This window comes from Petaurus breviceps, unplaced genomic scaffold (assembly GCF_028583685.1).
Source record: "Petaurus breviceps papuanus isolate PSGF00001 unplaced genomic scaffold, PetGlider_PUasm1.0 37, whole genome shotgun sequence".
NCBI classification, from domain to species: Eukaryota; Metazoa; Chordata; class Mammalia; order Diprotodontia; family Petauridae; genus Petaurus; species Petaurus breviceps.
Window position 1 is genome coordinate 108,804,927 of NW_027186296.1, and position 17,234 is coordinate 108,822,160.

Sequence of the window (17,234 nt, forward strand, 5' to 3'; positions counted from 1 at the left end):
AAATTCAGATCCTCTATGACTTGGGAATTAACTTTATGACCTGTTTTAGAAGCCAACTTTTTAATAGAATCCAAAACTCAGAACTGGAAGGGCCCCTCAGTACTCGTTCAGAGAAGTGCTAGAAATGGTCTCTGAGCCCAGCCTCTCCCCATCTTGGTCTAGAGCTCTTTCCACGGCACTAGGATCATCGAGCGCTATGAAGTTTCCTCTAGATTCTGCCCACAACTTGACCTTGCCAGGATCACTCTGACTGTCAATCAGAGATCAAGCTATACCTCATGCTTCAAGTCAGAGACAAATCTGACTGACATCTTCATTACTCCATTAGGAACTGCTAGAATTAAGGCTTTAAAAAATAATTGGCAGAATATATTAAGACTCAAGGACACATCTTTCATAAAAAATATCAATGTGAAATTAAACAAAAACGTTTTGTTTGGTTATAAATAAGTGTTGGCTGCAGAAAAGCATTCTACCAAAGGGCATTTTTTTCTCTACCCATAAAAAACATTATCCAGACAGGTACTAGGCCACTAAATAGAAGCATTCAGGAATCTTAAAATCTACTACAATTTAATATGTACTGTACAAAAATTACCAACAGATGAGTCACAAAATATTTGAAAAAATACCTCCCTTTCTCCTTTCTTGCATATTCTCATTCTAGCTGGTAAAGTAGTCAACACTAGGTCGTCAGTTCTCAGCATTACCTTCACAAAAAAGGTAGGCTGAAATAAATGATGCCAATGGGTACATGTATGTAGTCATTTTCTTCCAGTTATCTTCCTTTTATATCTGCTGTACTGATGTTTTTAAGTATCTGGTGAAATCCAGAGGCAGCTGAATATTAGTTTCATTGCAATGAGTTCTTATTAGCTGGTTTAAATCTTCATTTAGATATGAATCCACATGGAAAATTTTATCCTGAAAAAAAAAATCGGTATGTACAAACTCAGAATTAAGGGCAGAGACGGGAAAGGGTTAGCTATCAACCAACAACTCAGCCTTCTGGATAAAATCTGAACAGAACATTGTTCTCTTACATTGTATCTTATCTGGCCACTGACCATCTCTTGTAACGAAATGAAATGGCCAGCATTCCCTCTGTAAAGACTTGCTTTCATTCCACCTCACGTCCCTTCAACATGTCCTAACTTTATTCTACCTATATGATAAATTCAAAAGTCAAGCTCTGAAGTGGGAAAAAAAAATCTCACTTTAAGAAACAAAGAAAAACATACCTTCTTTGGGGGATTAGTTGACATAACAGGAGGATTAAATGTCATTGTCTTCATACTATAAGTTTCAAAAAGTTCTGTAGCTGATCTGTAATTGCAAAATAGTGATTATCTTGTTAAGTTCCGAAGTTGACACTATATTATGTATCTATAATGTAAAAATGACAGAATGTGGTCATTTCAAGAGAATTTGTTCAAAGAATTACAAATAAATAGTAATTAACAGAATTGCTAAACAGTTGTGGTACACAAATTCACTGGTATATTACTGTGTTATAACAAATGAGAAGCATTGACAGATTCATCTGAACTAATACAAAAGAAATAATCAGAACCAGAAAAACAATCCACAATTACTATAAAAATGGAAATGTAAGAAACAAATGAAACTGAATGCTATGAAATTATATTCATCAAGCTTAGTCCCTAAAAAAGATGTGATAAGGTCCTACTTCCCCCAACATTCTTTGTATGGGATGGGAAGCTATGGGTGTGGAATACTACATTTGTAATAAGTGTTTTCTATTTGTTGGATTAGTTTTGCTAAAGTGTATTTCCCCTTTCTATCCTTTGTTATAAGGAAATGGGGTAGGGGGAAGGGAGTGTACACTGGAATATGTAGGTAACAAAATGATCAATAAAAATTTTAATAAAAAAAAAAAGATCATCTAAATCAACAATCATATGAAAAATGCAGTTATCATCACTAAGTACATATCCCCAAGACAGTAAAGATGGGGAAAAGAATCCTATGTACAAAAATATTTGTAACAGCACTTTTTGTCACAACAAAAACTAGAGGCAAAGTAGATGCTCTGCCTGTGGAATGGCTTAACATTCTGGCCTGTGAATGTAATGAATTTCTGATCCATAAGAAATGACAACATATGATAAGATTCAGAGAAACTTGGAAAAACTTCTATGAACTGACACAGAGCAGCAATAAACAGAACCATGACATCATGTCTCAAACTTTTCACTCCTCGTAGGAAGGAGTTAAACCTGCTATGGTGGGTTATCTTCCCAAAAACGGATGATTTAGCGCCACAAGGACTATCAGGTGATATGTCCTCCATTAAGGAACATATGCAAGAGATGAGTTGGAATGTTTATTGACTCCCTGCACTAACTTCAAGTCACCTGTCTTCCTCAGGAGCATATCGAGGACATGACACAGACTCCGTAACGCTTATCCAATCTGATGACCACTACTCACTTCTGTGGCATCTTATGGGCAGTTTATGCACCTACTATGTGCCAAGCACTATGTGAGGCACTGGAGACACAAAAACAAAATTAAATATGCCCTCCCTTCAGAAGATTACTTTCTATCAAGAGAGACAGTAAGTACGTATGTGCAGGATATTTTACCAAAACAAAAAAAAAAAACCCAAAAAACACTACAAAGTAATTGAGTGGTAGGAATATTGTTCAAGGTTATGAAGTTTGGGGTAAGAAACTCAAAACTTCAAGAACACAAGTGGTATTTTTTCATCATTACAAGGTCTTCAGAAGAGAAAAGATAAGATCTGAAAAGTGAAGAGGTGGTTAAGATAATAGGTGAGAAGCAAATGTCTATTTCTAGATTGTGGCTTAAAATTAGGAAGAACAAACTCTTGACCAGGGATGGATTATTGGGGAAAAAAACCTATTTGTCTAGAATCCTGCAAATCTAACCAAAAAGGGATGAAAGGGAGAAGGAAGGAAGAAGGCTGTTTACATGTATATCCACCAAGCCAGAAAGTACAAAATGTAAACAAAATGCAGAAACAGCAATAGAAATATCCAAAAATTGACAAAATAAAAAAAAGAGGGATACCAAAGTTCTATGTGTTTCTACTTGAATGCACAAAGTAGGAGGAAATAGAGATGCTGACACAAGGAGACAAATTTGATTACATGAGAATAATTTTAATCAATATATATAACCCTTGAAGGTTTGGTAAATTATCAAATTATCATTTGATTCTCTCATCAACCCCTTTTCACACATGAGGAAGGGATTTGCCCTGGTCACAAAACTATAAATGCCAGAGGCTTGGTAGAATAGATCTCAAATTTGGAATGTGGATTTGTAAGAGTATACTTGATTCAAAGATTAGAAGACAGTGAAAAGAGTGCCAGCTCAGCATTCTACAATGTGGGTCAAGAGTCTCAAAGGCTCAAAGATTTTTGGGCCACCCTTTAGATTAAGAAGAAATATAATATAAAGGAGTCCAGGAGGCAGGAGGGAGAATACTGGAGAGCAATCAGTGATGATCAATGAAAGCAAAAACAGAAGTGATCCTGTTGCTGGTATATGGTACAAACCAGCTAAATGGAAAAAGGAAACAGACGAGTTCATAAAATCCATCATCAACCTGGCCCAGTGTCATGGCACACTATAACATTGACTGAGCTAGCAATTTGTCTGACCTGCTTTATTGATAATTTCATCCTTCCAAAAACATGTAGGAAACTGCTATATTGGCTCTAATTCTCACCAAATAGCAAGGGGGGAATGGAGAGACAATGACTGGCTTCTAAATCTTAGAATTTGTGACAGAGGACAGAAAACGAGGCATTGTGAAAGATTTCAAATGGTTCAGAGGAAAGCAAAGAAGATACCACAGGGAAAAAAAGTTTTAATCGATTACCTCTAATAAGGATTTAATACCCATACCCAAAATATGTAGACAACAATTCTCAAAAGAATTTCAAACTATTAACAATCACACGAATGTTCCCATTGCTGTTATTAAGGAAAATATGGATTAAAACTCTTGAGGTTTCTCCTCTCACACAGAAAACTGGCAAAGATGACAAAGGATGGAACGGATTGTGAAGAGTGTCATGTTAACACTTTGTGGATGGAGCTATGAATTAGTACAGCCATTCTGGAAAGCAGTAAGCAAATAAAGGGACTAAAATGAACATATCTTTTGACAGCTACCCAGAGATCCCACTGCTAGGCATATACCCCAAGGAGGTCACTAACAAAAAGGTCCTACAGACACCAAAATATTTAGAGCAGTACTTTGTGTAATAGCAAAGAATTAGAAACAAAGGAGATGCCCATCAATAGGTGACTGGGTAAAGAAACTGCTGAGCATAAATGTAACACACAAGTACATCCTAAGAAATGGCCAGGAGGAATACAGAGAAGCATGGAAACATTCATGTGAACTTATGCAAAATGAAAGAAGCAAGAAGAGGAAAACATCATACACAGTGAAAAATCAAACCTGAATGCTGCAAAATTTTAAAGGGCAAGGTAGGCCACAGAGAAGACAAGACGTCTCCCTCTCCTTTGTAGGCAGGGAAAAGGTCCACAGCCAGCAGCACTGTCTACCAAGTCAGCCTCTTTTTGCTCAATTGGTTCTGCTGACTGGTATGCACCAATATAGTGCATCACATAGGACTTCAGATCTTCTGGATGGGTTCATCAGTTTTATAGAATTTTTTTTTCTTTTGGAGGAAGAAGCAATCAGGGTTAAGTGACTTGCCCAGGGTCACACAGATAATAAGTGTCTGGAACTCTGGTCCTTCTGACTTAAGGGCTAGTACTCTATCCACTGTGCCACCTAGCTGCCCCAAATTTCTTTCTGATATAGAAGCATTCTCTAGGAAGGGGAAAGAAGAAAATCTAGGCAATGTAAAAACAAAAGATAACAATAAAGATATATATATATTTTTTAACAGGTTCCCATGGTCTAAAATTATATAATGAAAGTCAGCTAAATTCTAAAAATACAAAGAAAAAATTTCCAAAAAGGAAGAAAAGGAGTTGTCTAAAAGAAACTGACCTGGACACAATGGAAGATGATCAAGCAATCTAGATTCTCAAAACACATGTCGAAAGAATGGAAGATAATCTTGATTCACTGGTGACCCCAGATTCTAGCTATCCAGGCAGACTGAATCCAAACTGTACTATCATGTAGCCATCATGATCATAAGAAGATGAAAAACAGCCTAAGGTAAAAAGCTGGTCACACAAATAAGGCTGGGCCTGGAGTCAGAAAGAAATGAGTTCAAATCCTGCCTTGAACACCTGCTAGCTGTGTGACCCTGGACAATTCACTCAAACCTTGCCGTGTTTGTTTCTGGGATCCTCAGGTAACCAACCTCAGAGCTGTATTAGTGAAACATCACTAACGGCAGAAGGCGACTGACTGGTGTCCTTGGAATATGTGCTTTGGCTATGTGATATTCACATCAGTGACTTAGACAACAAGCAGAGAAGAAAGGCTTATCAAATCTGCGTATGACACAAAGTAAAGGGAAGAGAGCTGATCTGCATGAAACTCGGGCATCAAGATGCAGATTGGAACAGTGGCTCAAATCTAATGGAACAGGATTTAAATGGAATAAACATAGTTTTACACCCAAGTTCAAAACTTAAGTTTCACTCACACACAACTTTGGGGAGAAAACATTTCACCTGAAAAAGATGGTATTTTTCTTGTGGACTGAAAGCTCAACATGAGTCCACAGTGTAACGTGGAGGCCCAACAATGGAATGGGATCTTAGCACCAGGAAGAGGCAATTCTGAGAGAGTTAGTCCTGCCAATCTGGATTATGATGTTCCAATTCTGGGTATCTCACCTTCAAGAGAGACACTGATGGGGCAGCAAGGTAGGGCAGTGAATAGAGTACTGGCCCTGGAGTCAGGAGGACCTGAGTTCAAATCCCACTTCAGACACTTGATACACTAACTAGCTATGTGACCTTGGGCAAGTTGCTTAACCCCAATTGCCTTGCGTTCCCCCTTTCGAAAAACAACAACAAAAAAAGAGAAATACTTATAAGCTAGGAGGGAAGGCCGAAAGAATCAAAGGCTGGAAAGCCTCCAGACCAGGCTATGTGAAGACTGGGTGAAGGGACTTCAGCTAAAGGTAAGAGAGCTTGGGGAGGAGGTGCAGGCTGGTGCACAGCAGCTGTCTTCAAGTCTGTGAAGAATCTGGCCCCAGAGAAGAAATGGCAGTAAAAAAGAGCCTTAACCTCCTCATCTATCAAATGAAAGTGACCAGTTCTAAACCTAAGATCCCACAATCTTGATGTTCAAAAATGGCAATTTAGGCTGAAATAAGAAAAACTCACCAACAATTAAAGCTATCCAAAAGTAGCATGAGCTGCATCAGGAGGAGGTGGCAAACTTCCCTTCACTATAGATCTTCCAAAAGCTATAAATGACCACCTATCATGCATGCCAGAAAGGGGAATCTTGGGCAGAGAGAGGTAGGACTAGAGCCAGGTCCCTTCCAACTTCTAAAATTCTGGAGTCATCAGAGTGCAGATCAAAACGTAATATTTTGGACAAGAAACTTTTCTAGATGGTTCAACAATAAGAGGACAACAGAAGAACAGCAGGAAAAGGAACTCCAGGGAAATTCCTAAGGAAAGAAGGCTGGCCTCAGAGCCTCTCTAGTCAGCCTGGGTGCTCTGCAATCCCACATCCTGCAGATGAGACCATCATAGACCAAGTAATATTCTGATGACCATGGAAATTTCACCTCCCAGGAGACTAGTGGAAAACTAAAAAGTGGAGATATAAGAGAAGGGTGAATGCACATATCCCAATCTATCGAGAAGGAAAAGAAACAGTAAGAAGAATGAGTCCCCTCAAGGACAGATATAAGAATTCCTATACAAGTTTGAAAATCAAAGAATGTAAAGAAGCTGACCAGATTTTAATTAAACCAGGACTAGGGGCAGAGAATTAACAAGATGACCTCATTTCCTGAGTATCCAATTTAGGGCACAAAGAGGGATCAAAGTTCAATGAGGGTAAAAAGAAAAAGATTCCAGAGCCAAAGAGAGAGAAAGGGGCTAAAAAGGCATTAGACTCAAAAGGAATGGAGAGAAGAAATGAAATTAAAATCTCTATGAGTAGGACTTGCATCTGTAACGTGCTAACTATACACTGCTTCTACCCTAATGAAGCCTCACATCAGTGTAAGCAGCTCTTGGGCCCTTGAGGCAAATAAGCTGTGTGCAGTGTCAAGCAGGAAAGGGAGAGGACACGTTCTTAGGGTGTGCACCTTAAAAAAAGAGCCACCATCCACCACCCCAAAACTGCTGCACTTTCAGAAATCAAGTTTTCTCAACAATTTACAGCGGTGCTGGGATCAGTCATGTGGTAACAGAAATCTCCCTTCTGTATTCTAGCTACATCCTGAACCCAAGTCAACCACCATCTTAGCTGTCACCTCCTTCTCACCTAAACTATCTTTGCTCCCTTTTACAAAGGAATGCCCTTTAAAAATTCTCTCTTACAAAGAAGCAAGAGTGTGTTCAGAACTTTCAACATCTCAGATGGAAAAATGAGCATTCAGAATAAAACTGAGGTCACCAAACAGCTCTGCACAGGTTAATGCAAGAAGTGCCAAGACTGATGTAAGTCTACAGTAATAAATAATCCACAATCAACAGACTCTTAGTTTTGTTATAAGGTGCTGTACTGTGAACTTCACCTCCGACTTAAATCTGGTCTGAGAGCTTCAGAACCTTCAGAGGGCGCTCCAGCAATCAGGTGAGAAGCAAATCTCTGAACCACAGGATGGTAATGTCTCTGAAAGAAAAGTAGAGAATAACTACAGGAATTTGCATGGTACTTTAAGCATACCACTTTGAGAAAACTAAGATTATACATAGGATTCACACAGACGTACATCAAGAAACCTAAATCCAGAGTCTTGTCCCTGGGCTCACAACTATCAGTCCAGTCTCTTACTATAGTAAAATGGTGATTTCTCTTTTTTTTTTTCCTGGGCATTTTAACTCTTTTTTAAAATTTATTTTTTGTTATATTTTAAGTTTTGAACTGTTCTCCCAACCTCCCTACCCTGAACTAAAGGATAGATAGATAGATAGATAGACAGACAGACAGACAAGATAGCCAGACAGACATACAGACAGATTAGGTAAAAACAATACTATGCATACTTCTACTTATCAGTTCTTTCTCTGGGGTCGGATAGCACCTTCCTTCATAGGTCCTTTATGGCTGATTTGAATATTCATAATACTCAGAACAGCTTAAACATTCAGTTATTCTTCAAACAATATTCTATCATTGTATACAACATTCTCTTGGTTCTGCTCATTTCACTTTTCATTATTTCATGCAAGTCTTTCCATGTTTTTCTAAAATCAACGTGGTCACCATTTCTTATAGCACAATAATATTCCATCACAATCATACACCACAACTTGTTTAGCCATTCCCCAATTTGATGGGCACCCCTCAATATCCTGTTCTTTGCCCCCACAAAGAAAACTGTTATAAATATTTTAGAATGTACAGGTTCTTTTCCTTTTTCTCTAGTCATCTTTGGAAAAAGATCTAATAGTGAGTGATATTATAGCTGGTTGGGTGACTTCTCTTTCAGAATCCAAACTTGCCAAATGTTTCCTTGCCAAAGTTTCCAAGTCAAAAATGTTTCCTTGTGTGTATGTTTTTCAGGCCTTGAAGATTCACTGTAACACTACCCTCAAAACTTCAGGAACTGTAAAAATACTTTATAAATAAAAGTATCTTAGAGTTAGATTCCCTTAGTATTTCAGGAATTAATTCTCCTGTTTATATTCCAAGTCAGATCTTCCTGTATTACATTCGACTCCATTAGGAAGTATTACAAAAAGGTTCTAGAACCCCTACCACTTCACTTTTTCTCCTCCCACTTAACCTATATTTCTCTTTATTGATAAAAGTATGGCATTTATTTTGGGAAAACTGCTGAATTTGGTATAGAAGCTAGGTTCCAATCCTGAGTCTGCCTCTTACCATCTGAGTGACCTTGGACCAAAGTTCCTCATCAATAAAAAAAGAGGAGTGTTTGACTAGAAGGTCTCTACCATTCCTTCTGCTTTTTCCTAACATCCTAAGAAACAGTCAAGGATCAAAACCAAATGTAGCATTAAGAGAAATTGGACAGCAAATGGCAAGAAAAGGAGTCCCTAGAAGATCAACTTATTAACTACCACAGCACAAAGTTATTTGGAGACCCTAAGAATAAAAATCACTGTCCCCCTGAAGGAGATACAAAATCTCACCCGAAGTGCATGCAATTCCCAAAGTGCAGTGTTCTGAGCATTGCAGTACTCTGGTTCATCCAGTTCAGGAAGGAAAATTCCACTCCCCTGAGATTCATTGTCAAGCAGCAGATCTGTCTTTGGAAAGGTCTAAAATAAAGCCACAAAGAAAAGGTTTGTACCACAAGAGAACAAAACAGCATTCAATCTTTGCCTGTCCTTTAAGATTCCTCTGACCTGTCTTCAAGATAATACAGCATGAAACCAAAAAATTATGTTCCCCCTACCCCTCCACACACAAAAGAACCAACAGCTTTTTTAAAAGGGCATTACCAACACTTACATGCATCAAAACTCTGTTAGTTGCAAGAATGCCAATACTTGAATTTGGTAAGACGTGAAGAGCCAGGGTACAAAGGCGTTTTATAAAAGCAAGGGCTCGCTGCTGAGAAACCTGCTTTCTACGTTTGGTTAGCATAACGTCAAGGCACTGAAGGACAATTTCAACATCCTCATTGGTAGCACCTAGCACAGAGAGGAAAAAATATTTCAGGATGTGTTACTTGTGTGCTATCATCCCAAAACCGCAGGGAGGCCTCCCCTCAATCTGAAAGTTCAATGTACCCATATTACTCTTATACCAGTGACACAGAAACATATTTTCATCCCCAATGGCATGAAATGAAGAAAGAAGAGTAAGCAGTATCTCTCTGACTAATTATAAGGGTTGCAATCTATTGGAGGTCTGTTACAAAAATAGGGTAGCTAAGTGGTACAGTACAGACAGAACACTGTGCCTGGAGTCAGGAAGATTCTTCATCCTGAGTTCAAATTCAGCCTCAGACACTTAGGAGTTATGTGACCCTGGGTAAGTCACTTAACCCCATTAGCCTCAAGTTTCCTCATCTGTAAAACAAGCTGGAGAAGGAAACAGCAAACTGTTCCAGTATCTTTGCCATGAAAACCCCCAATGGGGTCATGAAGAGTCAGACATTCTTGAAAGATAACTGAACAACAACATTACATACAAGCTAAGCATGTGACACAGCTATGAAAACTCAAGCCTGACCCACACATGCGTGCTCTCCACAGCTTCCTCAGAATTCCCTCAACGGTCCCCTTCCCTCCCCTCCATCACCATCTCCACCTCCAGCACCAGTCAGAGAAGAATTTTTCACTCTCTGGCATATCTGTGAAGGTTTAAATTGAATGTAGCATATTTATCAGGTGTGAAATACCATACAAAGCTAAACATGCCATAAAAAAGGAGAAGAGAAGCGGCTCAGACATCGTTCACTGTTATGGATGAGAGACTTATCCTTCGAAAAAGATAGAAAAGAGGCAATTATAAAAGATAAAATGGGCTTGATTACATGAAACTGAAAAGCTCCTATATAAAACTAATTCATCTAGGAAGAAGGGAAGTAGCTGAAAGAGATGAGTGGTCAGTGCATATGATCAACCAGTTTTCAAAAGAAGAATTGCTAACTATTAACAAAAATATGAAAGAATATTCCAAATCACTAATAAGAGAAATACAAATCAAAATAATACTGAGTTCACCTTCCATGCCCCAAATCAGCAAATGAATAGACAATGTCAGAGGAGTTCTGAGAAGACAGACACACAAAGGCACTGCTGGAGCTATGGACTAGTATAAACATTTTGGGAGGTATTTTAGAATTATGGAAATACAGTAACCAAAATGTCCATATCCTTTGATCTAGTGATTCCACTACTAGGCTTATATCCCACAGGGGTCACTGCTAAGAAAAAAGTCCCCAAACATACCGTTATATTTATAACAGTGCTTTTTGTGATAGCAAAGAATTGGAAGCAACATAGATGCCCACTGATTAAGGAAAGGCTAAACAAACTGTGACACCTGAACGGGATGGAATACCACCGTGACACACATACACCCTGACACACTCGTTGCAACTGACTCCCTCTGAAGAATAAAAAGTCTTTATATAAGGAGTAACATTCTCAAAAGAAAAGACAACCAAGAAAAAATACTTGGAAAATTTGCAACTTCCAGAGCATTTTACAGCAGCCCTCTCTTTTTTTTAAACTGTTTTATTAATGTCTTTTGTTTATATTACATTATCTCTCCAGTATCCTCCTTCCTCCCCCAAAGAGTCACCTCAGATAACAAATACTATTCTGACCAAAAAAAGAAAAATCCATGTAAGTGATGAACACATCAGAACAAATCTGAAAATGTGCACAATGTTGATCCACATTTTTGGGCCTCTTTCCACCTTGGCCAAGCAATGGTTTGGGGCTACCTTCTCAAATCTCTTCTATCTCACCATGCCTGTTCTTTATTTGCAACATTCACTTTTGATTTAGGTGTGGGTAGGTGTGGCTGTTTTCTCCATTTACAATGCCGTAGTTGTTATGTATGTTGTTTTCTTGGCTCCACTTACTCTACTATACATCAGCTTCTCAGCATTCATCACATTTCCTGTTTATTACAGCACAGAAATATTCCATTACATTCATGTACCACATAACCATTCCCTCATAGATTGGCATCTACTTTCTTTCCAAAGTGCTGTTATAAATATTTTGGTATATATCAGGACTTTCTTCTTAGATCTTTCTTAAAGGTAATCATAGAACTGGCTTCTGATTTAAGGCAATAGTTCTCAAACTTAATCTTACAACATCCATGTACTGTTTAGCTTTTGCTAAATTCCAAAATTACTGTCTTTTGTGCTGCTCACAATTAGTTAATATAAAAAACGTTATTTTTGGAAGGCACTAAATTTTGGTAAACCCAAACAATTTATTAGCACTGAATCCTTAGCTTCAGAGCAACTGAGAGTTATCTGACTCTCCCAAGACAGTGCTAAGTGGTAGGTAAGCAGTATGACTGTGCTCTCCTGTAATGACCCTTCTGACCAAACAAGACAAACATCTATAGCGAAAGAGTAGAAAAGAAAAAATGTGGCTCTGATCTATCTCGATAGATCCTAGTGACAAAAGTGTTCCCATCATTGTATTTTAGTCTACTCAATATGAGGCTAGGTGGCCAAAAGGGGAAACTAAGAATATATTCCTGTTTTACTATGGTCACTTCATCTCAGCTTATTAAAAACTGAAATGTTGTGGCATACAAAACTGATTTCAAAATCAAAGTTCAGTATCAATAAAAAAATATGATCAAAAATATGAATTATCATTAACATACCTGCATGTAATTTAAACAAGGTTTTGTAAAGATGTGTATAGAACTTCATAGGATCAATATTTAGAACATCACCTGTTTGAAACAAAAAACCACAAATGAAGTATGGGCCCATCTACACTGCAGGTCACTAACACTTTACTTAGCAGACACCTTACCTTGGCCAGAAAGAATGTGGAAAGCAGTATGAACACAATGAAGGCACTCTCGGTAGCTTAGTTCCTATAAGTAAAGATCGAGATTAGGAAGCATGCTTGAAAATCTCACATTTGACAAATAATTCATCAACAAAATTTACTTACACCAGATCCAATGAGAGTATGCAGAACAACTAATAAGTCATCAAAAAACTCCACATTTATAAGGTGTGCAAACCTTGAATGAAACAAGAGATTACACTCAAAGACAGATTATACTAAAAGCATGACAAATAGATAGGAATAAAGCTTAAAAGCATCATGAAAACATCCTTCTTAGTCCAGACTTCTAATGTCATCAGTTTAAGGAAATCCTGATGTAACAAGTCCATCCACCAGTGCACATCAGTAACTTGTCTGTAATTTCTAATTTGAGCAAGCTGTCTAGGAAACTGAGCATGAAACGTCCAGGATCACATAGCTACTACTCTTAAAAATGTTAATATGTGAAGTCCAAAACTTGTTAGGTGTCAAGTCAAACAGAAAAGTAAATAGCTTCTGAACTTACCTTTTGTACTGATATAACACAGGCAAACCTGACCTAATGTTGTTAAGTGAGTCGATGAAAGAGTAACATCAGATACTGGGACAACCCTAAGTTAACAATGATGAGCTGATTCATACCATAAGAAGCATGGCTTTAATGTTAATAACGGGAGGGTGAGGGTAGGGGGGAGGTGTTGGCTTGCTGCCCTGATCATCTACACTCTCAGTGCTGCTGCTCCTTCTATTCAGTCTGTGATGTTACTGTATGGCCAAGGTTCATCCTAACCTCAATGTTGACAAGCCCCAAGGAAACAAACTGAAAATCACTCCTGGCCTTTTCTTCTCCTGTGGGGCCTATGGATGTGGCTGGAGGCTCAGCAGCTGGACAGGGAACATAACCTAAGCAAACAGCATTTGGACTAGGATGGTCACCATGCAACCAGAGAAACTGTACTTAATGAGCTGGGAAGAAAGGAGGAAAATGAGTCGGATCCCAGGTCACTGAACCTGAACACCATGGGATGCCCACCATGTGTATGTGTGCAATGTGGTTAATACAGAAATATGTCTTGAATGGAAAAAAAAGGAATTGGAACCCCCAAGGATGAGTAGGAAGTATACCAAATGACCCTTCGGAGCAATGGAGATGAGATAAGCCAAAAGAGGCAAGAGCAGAAGGAGGAAGGCTTATGGATCCTTGGAGAGCAGCAAGGTGGCCAGGAGCACTTCCTCTCCAGCTGGGAAACTCTCTAGCAATCATCTGTGCCCAGTCATGCATGGCCAGCAGAGCTTTGGACTCAACAACACCAACAGGATTCACTATATCCAACAACTGTGATCTGGGGAAGACTATCCAGGGATTATGAATCCACTGGATAATACCAACATCCTTGCCTCCCAAGCCTCGACGATTCTGTATGACTTTACAAATGTAGTGCCTAAATGAAGGTAGTACATGAAGGTATATTAATTGGTGTTGAGGACAAATCATTTCTTTGTGACAAGACAGAAAAAGCCGGATTGGGGACCAGTGGCTTCCTGGCACCTTTTGTCCTGTACTGAGTTCTCATCTATAGAAGAATCAGAACTCCTTCACCCACTTCCTTACGGGATCTGAACCATCACTAGAGGCAGGTTCACATCGCTGGATCCACTGATTCCTTAACCTACCACTGTGCCTCAGCCTTAACTTCCTAGTCATGACCCAAGCCCCCACCTCATTAACGCCTCACATCATAACACCAGTCAGTCTTGCTCTGTCACACCCCACACCCAGCTGGTAAAAGTGAATACTATGAGGTAACAAGAAAAGGTACCATAGTGAAATAGAGTTGGTCTTTATAACAAAACCACATCAATTCATAAAAGATGAAGCATCATAAATGGACTAGGTTTAAGTTTAACCTTTTCATCAAAAAAAATTTTTACTAAGAAAATACTCATCAGTTGTTTTTGTTTCTCCCTATTTTTATTAATACATCAATAACCACTGACATGACACTACAATTTCCAAAGGCAAATACCTTTCTATTCTCATGCTGAATTCTTGAGTTTAAAAGACTACAGGGAGACAGGAAGCAAGACACACAAGGGAGAGATGGCCTTGGCATTGGAGTCAGGAAGAGCTGGGTTCAAGTGCTGTCTCTGACATATCCTAGCTGTGGGAGTCAGGTCAAGGTATCTTCACTTCTGTGTCCCTAGTAACTCAAGAGAAGGTGCACTGGAAGAAGACATTCTCACTGAAAGCTCCCTACATGGGTGGAATTATAGACCCAGGCACAAAAAAATGAAAAACAAAAAACAAAAACCTACAAAGAAAAAATCTTGACAGAACAAATGTTTATTTTCAAATGTTTAGAATGTGTTAATTATAAATAAATGACAACTACTTGTAATAGCAAAATTTCTACCTGAAAATACTTTATTATCCATTACATGTATTTAACATAACTACACTAATTTATGCTCTACAGTGAATCAGAATGACTATCCCAACTAGTCTGAATTATGAATTTTTATGATATTGCATCTAATAAGGTTCAAAAACACCAGACACAATTCAAATATATTAAGCCTCACAAGAAAGCTGAAGCAGTCAGAACTCAACCAGTACTGAGGTCAATCTTGGGGGGGAAAATACAGTAGGAGGACCATCTAGAGGTGTGAGGAAAAAAAGGTAAGAATAACCTGAGGAAACAGGTGATGAGACATACTCCTCCTTAGCAGCACAGCATTCTGGATACCTATCAGCCTATCACTGTATTTGCTGGTTTTGCTTCAAGAGAGGCAGCCTGGTATACACTCACTCTTAAATCAAAGACCTTAGATCCAAATCCCTCCTTTCTACATTTAATGCCAGCTGTGACCTAAGGCAAGTCACTTAAAATCCCTGCAACCCAATTTCCTTATTTGTAAAATGATAGAGATTGGACTCTATCATTGCTAAGGCTCCTTTGGCTCTAAAGCTATATTCCTCAACATTTAATCCAGAGGACAACTCTTTATCCTCAAAACCATTTCTTTCTTATCAGGCTAAATATGCCTAGGTTCCTTCAATTCTTGAACATGTTTACAAAGTATTCTCAAGTGATGTAATATAACCAAGGGAGGCTTCTACTTCTAGTGACACCAAATGGCGGACTATGCCGGTGCTGCAGGAGGTGCGGGAGGCCCCAGGGCCCCGGCGTCGGAGGCCAGGGTGGCTTTCTCAGTGGCTTCAGCAGTGGGGCCCGGGGAGGAAAGGCAGAAGACAAGGAGTGGGTTCCTGTCACTAAGGTGGGCTGGCTGGTCAAGGACATGAAGATCAAGTCTTTGGAAGAGATCTATCTTTTCTCCCTTCCTATCAAGGAGTGTGAAATCATAGATTTCTTCCTGGGATCTTCCTTGAAAGATGAGGTTCTGAAGATCATGCCTGTTCAGAAGCAAACTAGAGCTGGACAACATACCAGGTTCAAGGCTTTTGTGGCCGCTGGTGACTACAATGGCCATGTTGGTCTGAGTGTCAAGTGCTCCAAGGAAGTGGCCACAGCTATTCGAGGTGCTATCATTCTGGTCAAGCTGTCCATCATTCCTGTGAGATGTGGCTACTGGGGGGACAAGATTGGCAAGCCTCACACAGTACCCTGCAAGGTCACTGGGCAATGTGGGTTGGTTCTGGTTCGCCTGATCCCCGCCCCTAGAGGTACTGGCATTGTCTCAGCTCCTGTGCCTAAGAAGCTGCTGATGATGGCTGGAATTGATGACTGCTACACTTCTGCGAGAGGCTATACTGCCACTCTGGGCAACTTTGCTAAAGCTACCTTTGATGCCATCTCCAAAACATACTATTTAACCCCAGACCTGTGGAAGGAGACTGTGTTCACTAAGTCTCCTTATCAGGAATTCATTGACCATCTTGTGAAGACTCACACTCGAGTATCTGTCCAGAGGACCCAGGCAGCTGCTGTGGCAACCACACAGACTTTTTTTATAAACAAATAAATTGAACTATGCCTGCTAAGACAAAAAAAAAAAAAAAAAAATATATATATATATATATATATATATATATGACCAAGGGAGTATGTGCTGGTAGATATTTAACAACCAGCTCATCAGAGGGAAAATGTATACAGGATACTTTAGGCTTAATCTATATCATTAACATTTTCTCCATTACTTTGTTAAATCTAAATAATCAACAAAATGATAAATCAAGCCCTGATTTGGAGCCTTTTCCAATTTCTGAGGTATAAATGATAACACTGAAAATTTAACAATAGGCTCAGAGACAGTTTAAACTGGCTCCAGGACATACCTGAGTATAACATTACCAAATACTTCACATATATTTAAGAAGGAGAAAGACAAGAAATCAAAGCCAAAGGAGTTATCAGAGGCATGTAGAATACATTTATGGAACAGTTCTAGCACACCTTAACAAGTGTCATTAAGCACATCATCCTCAGAATATACATCATATTTTATAGTGAGATATGGCCAAAGAACAAACTAAATCAACACATGAAATCACAAGTCAAAAAATTCCTATCCCTATAATCTATAAGCTACTCTAAAATGCAAGAAATATCTTATATTGCATAGATTAGAATTCTCCTCCA

General features: G+C 38.9%; 1 protein-coding gene and 1 pseudogene across 2 annotated transcripts in view; one reads left to right on the top strand and one right to left on the bottom strand.

The window, feature by feature from the left end:
- Positions 1–556: 556 nt before the first annotated feature.
- NOC3L (NOC3 like DNA replication regulator) overlaps positions 557–17,234 on the bottom strand; it is a 43,630-nt gene continuing 26,952 nt past the window's right edge. The window contains exons 14-21 of one of the 2 annotated variants that reach the window (XM_069099273.1): positions 12,754–12,826; positions 12,610–12,673; positions 12,455–12,526; positions 9,599–9,780; positions 9,277–9,405; positions 7,695–7,792; positions 1,242–1,326; positions 557–924 (exon numbers count right to left, since the gene is read on the bottom strand). In XM_069099273.1, the coding sequence (XP_068955374.1) occupies positions 790–924; positions 1,242–1,326; positions 7,695–7,792; positions 9,277–9,405; positions 9,599–9,780; positions 12,455–12,526; positions 12,610–12,673; positions 12,754–12,826 (838 nt within the window). In that variant the 3' untranslated portion in view covers positions 557–789. The remainder of the gene's footprint in view (positions 925–1,241; positions 1,327–7,694; positions 7,793–9,276; positions 9,406–9,598; positions 9,781–12,454; positions 12,527–12,609; positions 12,674–12,753; positions 12,827–17,234) is intronic. The other variant, XR_011170403.1, reaches the window with a different exon arrangement.
- Positions 15,767–16,747, top strand: LOC138169632 (small ribosomal subunit protein uS5 pseudogene; annotated as a pseudogene).